We start from the raw sequence: 13,944 nt of genomic DNA on the forward strand, positions 1-13,944 counted from the left end.
CTTCTGCGCTGGAGGAGCTGACAGAGAGCCAGGTGCAGGTTCCCAGTCGATATGCACCTCTAATAAAGCATGTCTGGAGGGAACAAATGATTTTTTTCTTCCTCGAAGAATTGGCACAGACACAGGGTTCTACTTCATCAAACAGCTTCTGACCTGGTGGGCATGGTGGCTGCTCAGATTTTACTTGCAAAACACATGAAAAGGGAGATAGCTCATCGAGCACGCATCTGACTGCATCATGGGAAAACAAAACAAGACACTCACTCTGCATTTACCTGCCAAGTGCTAAGGAATGGGAGCTGCCGGTCTGGTAATTGCTAAGGCGTATGGAGTCTTAACAGCTGAGGTCTTTATGTGCCGCAGGTAAGGCAGGGGCAAGCTGGCCGGCGTGAGTTAACGTCTCTGTTCTGCTCTTCTAATAACTCGGCGTGATTATTATTATTAGGACTTGTGGCCATTCCAAATGTCTCCATTTGGCAAGTGTGCCATCCGCCCATTATTTTACACGAGAGCAACAGCCAGACTTCAGTAATTCTCTCCAGAATTACTCCCTCCAGTATTACTTGGTAAGTTATAAGCTTTTATGAAGTAAAAAATCATCTTGTCAGTCTCCTCCAGTTAACTTAGGCCTTCAGCCCTAACATGCTAGCAGTGGCCTGGAGGGTTGGATCTACATATCTAAGTCCACAAACCTCTAGGGGGGAAAAAAGCTGGTCCAAAGAGCACTATGATCAAGTCAACCATTCTAAGATATATGAAGAACCCTTTCCATGGCCTTAGAATTTCCTTTGGTCTTTGGCTAATTATTCACAGTACCCTGCCCAGTCTGTGGCTGTTAATAACAGAATCCACAGACAGCTGGGAAGTGTCCTGAGGACTGACCCCACACTTCCCCCAGAGTCTCGGGCAGCTATTGGGCCCCACAAGGCTGGAGGTGGTTGCCTAACAAGAGGGTATCCCACTCTTACCTGCGCAGGATGGGCAGCACTGTCCGGGCCGGATGGTGGGGTTGCCGCAGGCAGGCACTGGGCAGGTGATGAGGGCACACATTTCCTTCCCATTGTGACAGTAGCATTCCCGGCAGCCATCATGCCAGCTCTCCTCGTTTTTATGGTGATGACCATCCATGGACAGACATGTGCCTGACAGGACAGGTGGCCCGGCTGAAGTAGGGACCTCTGGACAGACAGAAGGCAGTCTGGTGAAGAAACAGCTATGGCATAGGGGAAACAGTTTGTGTGTTCTTAAACGGACTAGAACCCAGTCACCTAAAATGACACGGGGGGGGGGGGGGGGAGACAGTAAGTGGTACAGGAAAGGCTTGGGAGAAGAGTTGAAACCATCAGGCCCCCAGATCTGAGAGAGAGAGAGGAAAGGAGTCTGCAAACATGGTTCCTATTGGGGCAGTACTGCCAAGTGTCAGGCCTTCCACTTATTTTATACAATAAGCAAGTACTGCTCTGGTAATAGGTGTCACTAACTTTTCACACATGGAGACTCGTCATGTGTGGGATGATGTCACAGGTAAGGCAGGTACAAGACAGAAGGAGGCCTGTCATTGGACGAGAAGGAAGGATGGGCAGGAGAAAAGTTTGAAGGAAGAGGAGGAGACTGGAACGGAAAGGAGGAAGAGACAGGAGGGAGAAAGAGGGAGAGAGGGAGAGAAGCGGTGGCAGGCAATATGGCGGGTGACATTAAGATTCCATGCTGCACCTTCACAGGTTGTTATGAATGTTCTTAAGGGATGGATGTGTACAGGGCTTTGTGTGTCTAGGTGGGCAATTATATCTTATCAATTGATTCAGAGGTTATTGTGTTGTGTGTTCTTTCATGTGCAGATTTAAGTATAAGGGAGTGAGGGAGTGTGGGGCGGCTGGTCTGGGCCACCACGGGGTTGGGATGTGTGTTTCTGGCATGGAAACCTGCCTTGGAAACTAGATAGGTAGAGAGATTGCTGCCAGGCTCAGATAGAGGCCTTCGGCAGTAGGATATGGGATGGGGCAAAGCTGGTGAGAGGCTTTGCTGACTGAGAATTAAGATATCCAGCAGACATCTTGGGGGCACCGCGGTGCCGGACCTAGTGGGGATAAAGACAGTTTTTTATTTTTTATATTTTACTACAGCAATCATGGAAGCTTCATCCAGTGGGAGAATTCTGGACCCCTTGCAACTACTAAATGTGTGGTTGGTAAGATGGCTGCCATGACTGCTTATATTTTTGTTGACTGGGACTCCTTCAAAATACCATAAAAGTAACTATTCGACTTTGGAAGAAAAAACAAGCATGCTTCAGGGATCTCTTAATGTTTGCTTGGCCTATCATCTGACAACTGTGACAAACCACAGTGGGGTGGAGAGTTGGGGAGCAGGGCTGGGGTTGAGATAAAGGTTGAAGGCACAGTGGCCGCACATCTCATGGCTTCAGGAATGTCATTGGAGGAAGACTCTGGCTCGGGGTCACGGGGTTTTTGCCTATATACGGCTCTGGCCTGCTGGGTGCTTCTCGGAGCAAGTCTGAGTTCTCCTGAAAACCCTGTCGCTAGGAAACACCTAAGTCAATAGGAGGAGTTTGGATGCACCCACTTCTGAGGACGCCGATGAAGCTTCTTCCTTTACCAATTCCACTCCTGAAGAGAGTGGTCTCCTCTGTAAGGAGGCTGGCAGTAGCTACTGTTTCTGAGGCAAGCCAAAGTAAAGCAGGAAGAAGTGATTAATTTGGTCATTGTGTTTTAAATTCTGTTCTAAGCCCTTTTAGTGCCACGAAAGACAAAAGGCGTCCTGTGGGAGGGCCCGGGAGCGAGGGACATTCAGTGCAGAATGGACAGTAATCACTTCATTTACAGGACGCCCTTCTGTTCCCCTCGACCACTCTACGAGGAGGAAGGACTTACACTTACCTCTGCACTTGCAGATGAGACAGCCGTGACTGTCCTCCTGGAAGCCCAAGGGGCAGACCTTGCTGCATGGAAGCTCTGGACACTTCTTACAGCGACAGATGTCACAGCCGTGCTTGTTCCTCCTGAGGAGTTAAGATTTTGCCAGAGGTCAGAAAACCCAAAAGTCTCCAAGGATGCCCACATACTCAGACCACGGGTCAAAAGCTATCACCATCTAAGCAGACATGACGTCACGTCTGCACTCCGCACTCCTAGGTGAGGTATAAGTAGCTCTCCTGACCGAGGTTTAGATGCTTTCGGGACGTGGCCATCCCCAGAGACACAGATGAGGGTTTGATTAGAAACACTGTCCTAAAGCTAAAGAACGAACACAAAACTCTGGTCAATGTTAGAAAATGAACATTAGAGGGATTTTGTTAGGACTGAGGGCTTTCCCAAATGGCTGTGTCCTTTGAGAAGTTCCATATGCCAGTAAAAATATTTACCACTGAAAGGTACACGAGACACAGGAGGCTGGAAGGACCCAGGGACCTGGGAAGTCTTCATAAATGTTAATAAAAGCCTTAGGCTGGCAAGGTTGTTCAGTGGACAAAAATGTACTTTTGCCACCAAGGATGACAAGCTGAGGTCCATTCCCAGATCCCACACGGTGACGGAAGGAAATTAACCTCTGCAAGCTGGCTGTTTTATACGTGCACAATGCAGCCTGAACATCACACCAATGCATGCATCTGCACACATATAAATACGTAAGTAAATATCTATATGCTGAAAATGGGTAAAACCCTGGCCGTGGAGGACATTAATTATTAATTAATTGTTCTATTAGGGATGGAGGGTACTTTATTTTGTATCATCAGTTAGGTTATAAAATGATTATATCTTCAAATTAATTTTTTTTACTTTGTGTGTGTATGTGTGCTTACGTGTGTGTGTGTGTGTGTGTGTGTGTGTGTGTGTGTGTGTGTGTGTGTGTGTGTGCGTGCAATTGCCTGCAGAGGCCAGAAAGAGCTGCAGATCCCTGGAGCTGGAATCACAGGTGGCTAGGCGTCAGACGAGCATGTGTGTTCTTAATCATTGGGCCATATTTTTAGCCCAAATAATTATATCTTTATTGGTATCACACCCACACCTTACAATTAAGAATAGTGACAACTAATGCTTAGATTTTTTTTTTCTCCTGAGGCAGGGTCTCATGCAGCCCAGGCTGGCTCTGAACTACATGTAGACTCCGCCTTCTGAGTGCTGAGACCCACCCCACCCACAGTGTACATCACCATACAAAAGGTCAGAACTTGATTGCATTTGGAGACAAATCTCTTTTTCTCCCCTGAATCCTCTAACAGTATGACTCTTGAATCACATCACCATTGGTTCATTCAAACACATAGAAAACTGCTCTTAATACAGACATGACCACTTCAGCAAGTTACACTTAATTTCTGAATTAAAACACACACATGTATATTGACAAATACGTACAGGAATCCAAGAGGACAAAACTTGTCGCATATTGTTGGTCTGCATTTCTTGGGCCGTGGGCGGCACTGACAGAGCTCACAGTTGTGGACATCGGTGAGGAAGCCGAAGGGACAGTCCAAAGTGCAGGCCCTTTTAAGGGCTAAGCATCGTTCCTCCCCTGTGGAGACACACAGACGTCTTGTTTCTTTCAAAGACAACAGACCAGCTCACATCATGGCCTCAGTGCCTGCCCGGACTCCTCCTACTTTAAACAGAGTTAGACTTCAGTTCTACCATAGCATCGGCCACAGTTAACGGGTAGCGACGGTGCTATTTCACGGTTCTCACAACATGGCTCTGAGTTCTGACGGTGATACACGAGAAAGAGTCCAACTCTGAATTGGATTTCTGAAGCCTAATCGAATCTGCTATGCTTGGGACAGAGAGCAGGCTGGTCGCCATTGATAAGCAATGACTGGGTGTGGTTTCTCCTTGACTTTGCTATGCTAACCTATGGCCATCAGAAGCTTACAGTCCAGAGCAGCTTCAGACATTTACTGCGTGCCCTCAGTCTGAAGGCTCACAGTATACTTGCTGTCAGCAGGGGAGCAGGTGGCATTATAGAATACTGAAGGCTGTGTGTAGCATTTGGGACTTCTTACTTTCTTGGAAAACAGCCTGTCTGCTACGTGACAAAAAGCAAACCTCCAGGGTTCTGTTTAGATGTTTGCCCTACTGTATTGACAAAATATCCAGGTGCTTAAATGTACTTAGCGGACCAAAAAATGTATGTGTGAGAGGGAATATTGATATTAATATGTTACTAATGACGGTTTGAAATATTGAAGGCAAATCTTGCTAGCGGAATCTGGAGTGGCGTTTAATTGTCTTCTGCTAAGTCGGCTATTGCACTCTTTTAGAAGTCAGAGTGAGCAGGGAGAAGCACGACAGAAGACGTAGCAATTTGAGAAGGTGATAGAGTTGAAGAGAAAACTAGAGAGAGTAACGATGTCAAGGCCGGGCAAACGAGCCTCAGGAAAGATGAGCAGCTTAAGGCCCATCCAAATGAAATGCAGGGTTTGAGAGAGCATGAACCATGAGGAGGGAAGCTGGCACGGTGAGGAGGACGACACTTGAACGATGTCCTGTAGAATGCTAAGGTACACGCCAACTGGTGTTGTGAGGCTGACTAATGAACTGTTATCTTATTGGGGCATCCCTGACATGTAAATACCACACTAATGCACAAGTCACTGTGGAGGTCACAACTCACTTGTCTCGTTCCACAGACAAGTCTTACAGCGTAAAATTAAACAATAGCTGTAACGGATGGGTGAAATGGGCCCACGTGTTACATAAATGCTTCGGTGGTAGAATCGTTTGTGAACCTTAGCATTCCTTCCATATTTTATGTGCTGTCGTGTGTGTGTGTGTGTGTGTGTGTGTGTGGTGTGTGTGTGTGTATAAGGGTGTGATTTATGGTGCAATTTTCTACTTTGCCATTGTCCCAAACTGTTCAATGTAACCTCGTGGGTCCGGACCGCACCGTGAGGCAACTGAATGCCAGTCTGCATTCCTAGAGAGAGGGTGTAAGTGGCTCATTTAAAATTGATAATTACTAATTATGTCAGGACATTACTTTTCATGTCCCATTGGGACACGGATGGTGGGAAGAGGGCAAGATCCTCAGATTCTTTCCAACACAGAGATCTAAGGTGATCCAGCTTTCCTATTAGAACAGTTCTAAGTCACGGCAGCCAGTGGATTATGTCGGAGAATAGACAGACGAAAAGCACCCCCAGAGCTCGCCAGAGTCAGCATTCTAGGAGAGTAATTTCCTCAAGGCTTTAGCACGCGAGCACACTTGTTTGTGAAAGGGGCCCTTCCTCCACCCTTGACCTAGAATGTTTTCCCCACCCTCAACAGCAATGGAAGCATCAAGCGTATTGTCTTTAACTTAACTCTGTGCTATGGGTAGAAAGATACCCCAGAGGCCCACGTATCCAAAACTTAGTGGTAGGTTGGTTATGCTACTCTCTGGTGGCAGAACCTTCCAGATGTGACACCTAGGGGAGAGAGGTTAGCGCATGAGACATGCTCTTACAGTGGATATGTGAACTCCTTCCTTCCTTCCCAATTTCCCCTCTAACTTGCTGGCTCCCCATCATGGTGGACTTGACTGGTCACAAGCCCTAAGAATAGGGCCAATCATCACTAGGTCCAAGGCTGCCCCTGAATCCATGAGCTAAAATAAACATTTCTTCTACGTAAGTTACTTCTTTTAGGAATTTTCTCAGAGCCAGGGGAAGGTGACCAACATGTTAACCTATGTTGTCCCTGAAAAAGAACCTATGTTGTCCCTGAGCCCCTGTGTTCAACAAAGACTCAGGACATTCACGTGAAAGGAGACTAGCAATTCCACTCCACTCTGTGTCCATTCACCTGCAGCCTGTAGTCTAGACTAGCTCAATTCTCCTCCACCACAAAAGAAAAGAGAGTTCCAGGGCAGTTCCTCTTTTCAGTCCACAGTCCGGGGCCAATCTCATTTATCAATGTGGGGCGGTAGTTATCTGCTGAATGGATGTATGCACTGGTGTTCACAAATGCATGCACTGGTGTTCGTGCTCCTCCGCTATCACAAGCCATGCTTTACTGGTAGAGGAACGACAGCCGGATAGATCAAGCTTCCTTTGATAATACGGAACAGTTTTCAAAACACTATCACGTGTTAAACGTCTCAAGAAACCCTGTTGTGGTTGTGAAATAGAGACCATGGAAGGCGGCCCGGTAGTCCTAGGTCCATGCTTGCCAGTGAATGGCAGACTGTCCTTACAGGAGACCATCATCAAACCGAGCAGACAGATTAGGAGGTGGGGCTTGTAAGTTTGTTTACAAAGTTTTAGCCGTTGGTTTATGGCAATGATGGAGGACAGGTGGCCTCAGCATGTTACCTTTTTTATTTTTATTTTTATTTAAGTGATGTGAGTCTTCTCTGATCTAAAGGGCTTCCTAATTGATGGAAGCGATTACCATTCAAAAGGAACTGGTAAGGAGGGGCAAAGCACAGAGACTGGATGCTGTGGAGAGTCATGTGCCAGCTAATAAAAGTCACTTGGAACGCATTCGCTTAGTCCTCAAAATACCCCACTCCTTAGGTACTGGTGTCTGTCCGTCCTCTACAGATGAGGACACAGAGTAAGGACATGCAGGTAAAGCCACTCACGAGGTCTGGTCGTCGGATGTAGCCTAATCTGACTCGGGATCCTCAGGATGGCTAATGGGAGTGGAGCTGTGGAGGCAAAGGCACGTGGTATGAACTGGCAGTTTCCGGTTTAAGCATTAGGTTTAGGAGGCAGTGAGTGGACTGCCAAGACCCACCAGGCTGGGCAGCTCAGTGTGATGAGACGGATGTGGGACTGCCCAGGTGACGCGGCCGAGAACGGAGGTAACCGGCCTACATTAATTCTGTACTTTTAGGCTTCAGGGACGTACAGCGGGGAAAATTAGGTACGATCCCGAATTGAGAAAGAATATGTAGCTTGAGAGGCATTAGGACAGCTGCAGGATAAACACTCCATGACACAACTACCAATTATCCTGGGGTTAAGAAGACAAGGTTGGCGATTTATGTAAACAAACGAGGCTACCAGGGCAGTTCTCCAGCAAACTTGGCTTTCCAAGAACGTCTAAGAGGCAGACAAGCACAGAGCAGAGGCCCATCCTTCCGAGCAGAGAGAAGCAGGTGCAGGAAGGCAGGACCACCCTGGGTGGGAGGAGGCTTCCCTGGAACCCTAAGGCTGCAACCACCAGAGGCATGTTGGGGTTGTGAACCCTTGAAACAGCAACACGCCGTGGGGATGGCGTGCGGCGATGTGGAGCCACGGACACGGCATCGTTCAGGCTTGTCTGCATTTTGTCACCCACGAGTCACTGTTACAGTTCAGAGGCCCTTAAACTAAGAGCGCTGATACCCCAGGAAGTGTTCATTCTCGCCATTAGTCAGTCCAAGCCTCTGAGATTAGGATAATTATACCCTGTGCCCATGGAAAACTTGGTTATTATAGAAGCATTGTCTATGTTTGGGAGAGATTAGACTTGATAGGAAGAGATTTCAGAAAACGGGCAAAATGTCAACCAGAAGGGGCAGGGGATTTTCGTTCTTTCTTCCTTCTTTCCTTTCTTTCTTTTTAAAGATTTATTTATTTACTATATATATCGGATCCCATTACAGATGGTTGTGAGCCACCATGTGGTTGCTGGGATTTGAACTCAGGACCCGTGGAAGAGCAGCCAGTGCTCTTAACCTCTGAGCCATGTCTCCAGCCCCCAGACCCCAGTTTTTGACAGTAAGAGTTCTAAGTAAAGGAACCTTGCTGGTGTAGTGGATGCTGAATTCAGACTTCAGGGTGTGTGTGTCAAGACCTTGTGGAGTCAGAGCTGACACACGGCATTCGAAGAGTGGAGACAACGTTCGACGTGGCGACACAGGAAGCTCTCGGATGCCACCAGACTCTTTCTTTGTCTCTGCGCGGTTTTAATTTATTTTAATTCAGGGATTTTGGAGGGCGGGAAAGTTGAACTTATTTGCCCCAAGCTGGAAGGCGTGGGGCATAAGATCCCATTGTCAAGATTAAAAAACAATTTTATCTGCTTGGAAAATGGCTCGAAACTATTAGTGTAATTTCTTGTTACATTGGCCCCACATTAATTGGCTTCAAAAAACTGCAATATCTTAAGGTAGAACAGATAAGGACCTATCAGCAGCTGGCCTCAAATTACTTAGGGATCCTGGACGCCTCGGAACTCGGTTCTGGTCCACACACAGCGTGCAAGCCATAGAGCTAAAACTAAGACACTGCAGACCAAATTCTGTAGTCTCTGCCACGTTTCAGGTAAGGACGGCGACACCCTGTGTGTCAGAAGGGTGGAGAAGACCAAGCTCTAGAGAGCACGCCGCAGATGTGACGGAGAAGGGGATTTCGGATGTTTATTCTGGCTGAGGAATTAGGAGAATTCAAAATAGTTATAAACTCGCGGGGTGAATTTTCCCCTGTGGGAGAAATGTGATCTATTCAATCTAGTTTCAGGGGTCGTGGCTTGGAGCCGTGGTTGGAATCTACATGGAGCCAGAGCTGGGGTCATTAATCTTCCCCCCCACTTCTCTCTCTCTGCCTGTGTCCGTCCATCTGTCTGTCTCTGTGTATATGCCTATGTGTGGGCCAGAGGTTGATACCAAGTGTATTCTGTTACTTTTTGCCTTATTTTTGGTATCTCAGGGAACCGAGAGCTCACCAGGTTCGGCTAGCCTGTCTGGTCAGCAATCCTCCAAGGATCCCTCTGTCTGTCTGTTACCAGGCCAACCTCCCAGGGCTGGGGTTATAGGTGCATGCCAGCACACCCAACTTTTCATGGGTACTGGGGATCCAAATTCAGGCCCTTCTGTTTGTGCAACAAATACTCTCTCACCAGGTTCTCAGCGAAGCGTGTGGTTTTGTTTGTTTTTTAAGATTAAGGCTGCCTTGTGTGGAAGGGAAAAAATACCAGATCAATGGCCGTGCTGGTGTCCCTGGGTAACATTGGTAAGGGGGCTCTAAACTGTTCTCTGTAAGGCTGGGAAGCTGCACTGGTAAAGCCAGTCAGGGCTCTGGACAACTCTCCTCCACCAGGTTCAAGGCGGTGTCAAACTGTACGTGCAAACGAACACAGGGAGGCCAAGATGGGAGCCGTCAGAAAGGGCAAAGTATTGCCCACGTGACCGCAAAAGTGTTTATCTTACGTTCATTGCTACCACCACCACCCCTTTCAGGATGTCAAGGAAATGTCTGAACAGGAGAAAAGGAGATATCTAATCATATAATATGCTTTGACAAGCTCCTATTAGTCCTTGGGGGCGGGGAGGAGAGAAGAAAAAACAACCAATCGTCTGTCTACTTACTGTTTTTGCACTGACAGGTTCGACAGCCATTGTGATCCAGTTTGAAGCCGTAAACGCAGTCCTTCTCTTTCAGAGTACAGTTTGACAACTCCCCGCACGCAGGTGGATCAATTGTGATGTAGGTTGGTTCTAATAATATAAAAAGAAGGGAAAAAAAAATCAATGAAACATGTTATTACCTCTTAGACAGTATTCAATCTCTGAAATCCCACACTACAGTGAGCACAGAAATCCCATCAGTGGATTTCATCAAATCAAAAACTTGTACATTACTGTGTAGTCATTGACCCCACGAAACACACATCTTTATTCAGAGTTTGTGATAATGTGAATATTTCACTTTTTTTTTTTTTTGGTGGGTGTGAAGAAACCTTCACAGATGCTAGCACAGTGTTTCCTTCTCCGAGGCCCTTTCTGGTAAGCTATCACTGTAGAAATCAGACAAGGAAGTTTAAAATAAACTGCACGTAAATGTACCCATTCTTCTAAGCTTATGATGTGTATGGTGTTGTGTGTGTGTGTGTGTGTGTGTGTGTGTGTGTGTGTGTGCACATTTATGTATGTCCATGTGTGTGAGGGCCAGTCAGACGTCAATGTTGGTTATCTTATCTTCCACAACCACCGTAGTCTTTGAGGCAGGGTCTCTCGTTGCACTTGGAGCTCACTGAAGCTGCCAAACCGGACGGCCATAGAGCTGCAGCGATCTGCCTGTGGCTGTCTCACCAGCGTTGGGATTACAGATACATACCTCCCCTGTGCAGGCAATTACTCTTAAGCCCTTATATCTGTATGGCAAGCATGTTAGCAACAGGGAAGACATCTCACCAGCCCCGGAGTTTATTTTCTATAACCACCAAGACATATCTACCAACTGTCAATCATTCCCCATTCGGCGGTACCTCTCCAAACTGCTGCCGTTTTTTCAAGAATTAATACATCAGGTGTTTGTTTTTCAGAATGACACCTGGTTTTCTTTTGTCTGTGTGGTGACATCCTCTCATTTATGACCTGTGACGCAATGGATAACAGTGGCCCAGAGGTTCTGGTCAGGGGCCAATAGAGATATAACCACTGAGCAGCAAGGACCGGCTTCCATGTTGGAAGGATGTAGGATGGGGGGCGGTAGTGATTAATGTTCTCCAAGAAAGAAGAACTGCTCTGGACAGCAATACATAGTACATAGCATGGCACAAGGCATAGCTTTTGTTTCTATATTGTGAATGTGCGGCTCTCGGGTACCCTGACGCTTTACTGCCCTCGGCTGAGGTGGCCACTGCCATTAACACACAGTGGGAGTGAGGACTTTGGTTTGCTCCTGTTGCAGCGGGAGCAAACGGTAAATCCAAGACTCACATCGCGGCTTCCGAGTCCTCCCTTACCTCCAGTGTCTTACAAAGCTTATCTGACGGAGCCTGTTCTGTGGCACACCGATGAGAAAGCAGAGACACTGACGCATTTACGTAGCATCTCTTCGACCGAAAGATACCCGAACTTCTCACGGTATCTTTGTGAGATGGCCAAGCAAGAATGTCTCTACCTACATCTTTATAGACGGAAAACATGAGGTGCAGACAGTAAGTGGCCTATCTGGGCTTACATAGCAACCCAGTAGCAGGCTGGGGATAGCACGGAGCAGAAGTTCCTAGCCTTCCGTCCAACACTCCATCCACTCACTCGTCCACACTGCCTCCTCAAGTTTCATCTCCCGTCACTAAGGAAGACGGACCAAAATATGTGTTGTCGCACTGCTGCAGTCAAGAGTTGCACATTTTTTAACCACCTACTAAAATGGGACAGTGATTCAACCCTCTGGATGTAGGAGACGACGTCGACTTACTCACAAGCTGTTCTACCAGCGATCTCCTGGTCTCCACTTTTATTACAATGTGTGGCTTATAAAAGGGCATCTTCCTGAGATTTTTATGTAACCTTCCCACTGGTATAAAATTTCTTTTTCCTTCAGTGCCTAAAGTAGTCTTTCTGGTAGGTAACCATAAACACCCAAAAGTAAAGTTTAAATAAGTTTTAAGACGTAATGACTTAAGAGGCAATATTTCTTCTTTCCCCCATTCTCTTAAAATTTATGATAAACACCTCTGATTTCCAAACCCGTTCATTTTTTTTTCTTAAAGTCACTACTCTTGTTAGTCACCCCAAATAACGGTTCTGTTCCAGCCCTCAACCACAAGACTGCTGATGTTATATCAAATTTATTTCAGCTGTAAGTGAAAGACATAAAAGAAAACATGTATCAGCTCTAAGTAAACCACATTAAAGATTACCCCGCTGAGGAAGAAGTGCTATATTCTAGAGCGTTAACAGACCGAGGGTTGGGGGCAGACTCTGAACTCCAGATACCACTCCAGCGGACAGCTAGCGGGTAAAGAAACAGCTTGTCCGTATTTACACTAGAACCTTGTATTCTTTACTGACATTTGAGATGTGAACTTGAAGGGAAACTCTTACTTTCAGGGAATTATATTATGGAAAAATATATTCGAGAAGATTAAAGTGAGTCGCAGGGAGGAGGGATAGGATTTTACTTTTTACTTAGTTCTCAGGGTGTGCTAAGAGAACATGGTCTCCGAGTTCACAAGGGTGACTTTCCAACTCTAAAGGATACTTTTCTTCAGTGGTGCTGTATCTATTCGCTTCTGGTGTATATTATAATGACTAATGGATCAGGTAAGGAGGCTAACCTGAGGCAAGGAAGTGAAAGAAAAACACAGAAGGGGACTTTGGGGGATCAGAATGCAACTGACTTGAGGAGCCCTGTGTTTTGTTCAGTGCCTCCATAAGCTGTGTACGCCCCAGACACACAGCTGGCTACCTTTCTCCAGCGTAAGTAATATGGTTACCTATAGAATTCAGCATAACAAGCTTCTGTTCAGTTGAACAAATGAGCCTGGAATGTACAGAAAAGGCTCCTGAGTATGTACTGATTCTAAAATGTTCACTTAAAATATTCCACGTAGAGTAAGTCGTTCTGGGTGGGTGCCTTTAGTGTCACAGACATTATTCTATGCCTCTAAAATAAACATTTTTCCCTAACCTGTATTAGTTGGAAGGTATTGACAAGTATATATATTGCAAAGTCAATGTGGAAACACGGAGAAACTCAATAAATCATTTATCTTTCAGAACTGTCGATTTATTCTGGAACTACTCAATCTCCCCTCCGTAGATCAGGCTGAGCCCAACAATGCTTATGGTGACATAGTAACTACCAAAAGCTAATTTTTATAAGGCACATAAATATTTGACATCTTGTCCTTTTACATTTAACAAGTATGTAACTTCCACTCAAATACAAACCAGAGCCGAGTTTAAAAGCCTTTTGGGTAGCAAGGCCTGTCTTGTGTCACCCTGGAATAAACGTTGAATTTTAATAGACATACAGGCAGGCAACTAGCTGTTTCTTAATTTTTTACCTGAAGTTGCAGGATACTGCCCTTCAGTGCTCCCTGAACATTAGTGCGCTCAGATCCTTGCACACGAGGCTAGGGAGTAATTCCATTTCTGCGAAATCATTACAACAAAAGCATCCAGGCAGGAACTACCTACAAAAACCTGGCTATCATCAACTAGAGCCTGCTATCTACCCAACATATTAATATGCAATCTCAGAACTGGTCCTGTTACTGCCAGGGC

General features: G+C 46.2%; 1 protein-coding gene across 6 annotated transcripts in view; it reads right to left on the minus strand.

Annotated features, from left to right (window-relative positions):
• Positions 1–13,944, minus strand: part of Crim1 (cysteine rich transmembrane BMP regulator 1) — a 174,477-nt gene that overhangs the window by 26,326 nt on the left and 134,207 nt on the right. For all 6 annotated transcript variants that reach the window (XM_039111891.2, XM_006239625.5, XM_006239623.5 and 3 more), the window contains 4 exons: positions 10,294–10,422; positions 4,380–4,536; positions 2,898–3,019; positions 969–1,178 (listed from right to left, as the gene is read on the minus strand). In XM_039111891.2, coding sequence (XP_038967819.1) covers positions 969–1,178; positions 2,898–3,019; positions 4,380–4,536; positions 10,294–10,422 — 618 coding nt within the window. The remainder of the gene's footprint in view (positions 1–968; positions 1,179–2,897; positions 3,020–4,379; positions 4,537–10,293; positions 10,423–13,944) is intronic.

The sequence above is a fragment of the Rattus norvegicus genome, chromosome 6 (genome assembly GCF_036323735.1).
Source record: "Rattus norvegicus strain BN/NHsdMcwi chromosome 6, GRCr8, whole genome shotgun sequence".
In the NCBI taxonomy this organism is placed as follows: domain Eukaryota; kingdom Metazoa; phylum Chordata; class Mammalia; order Rodentia; family Muridae; genus Rattus; species Rattus norvegicus.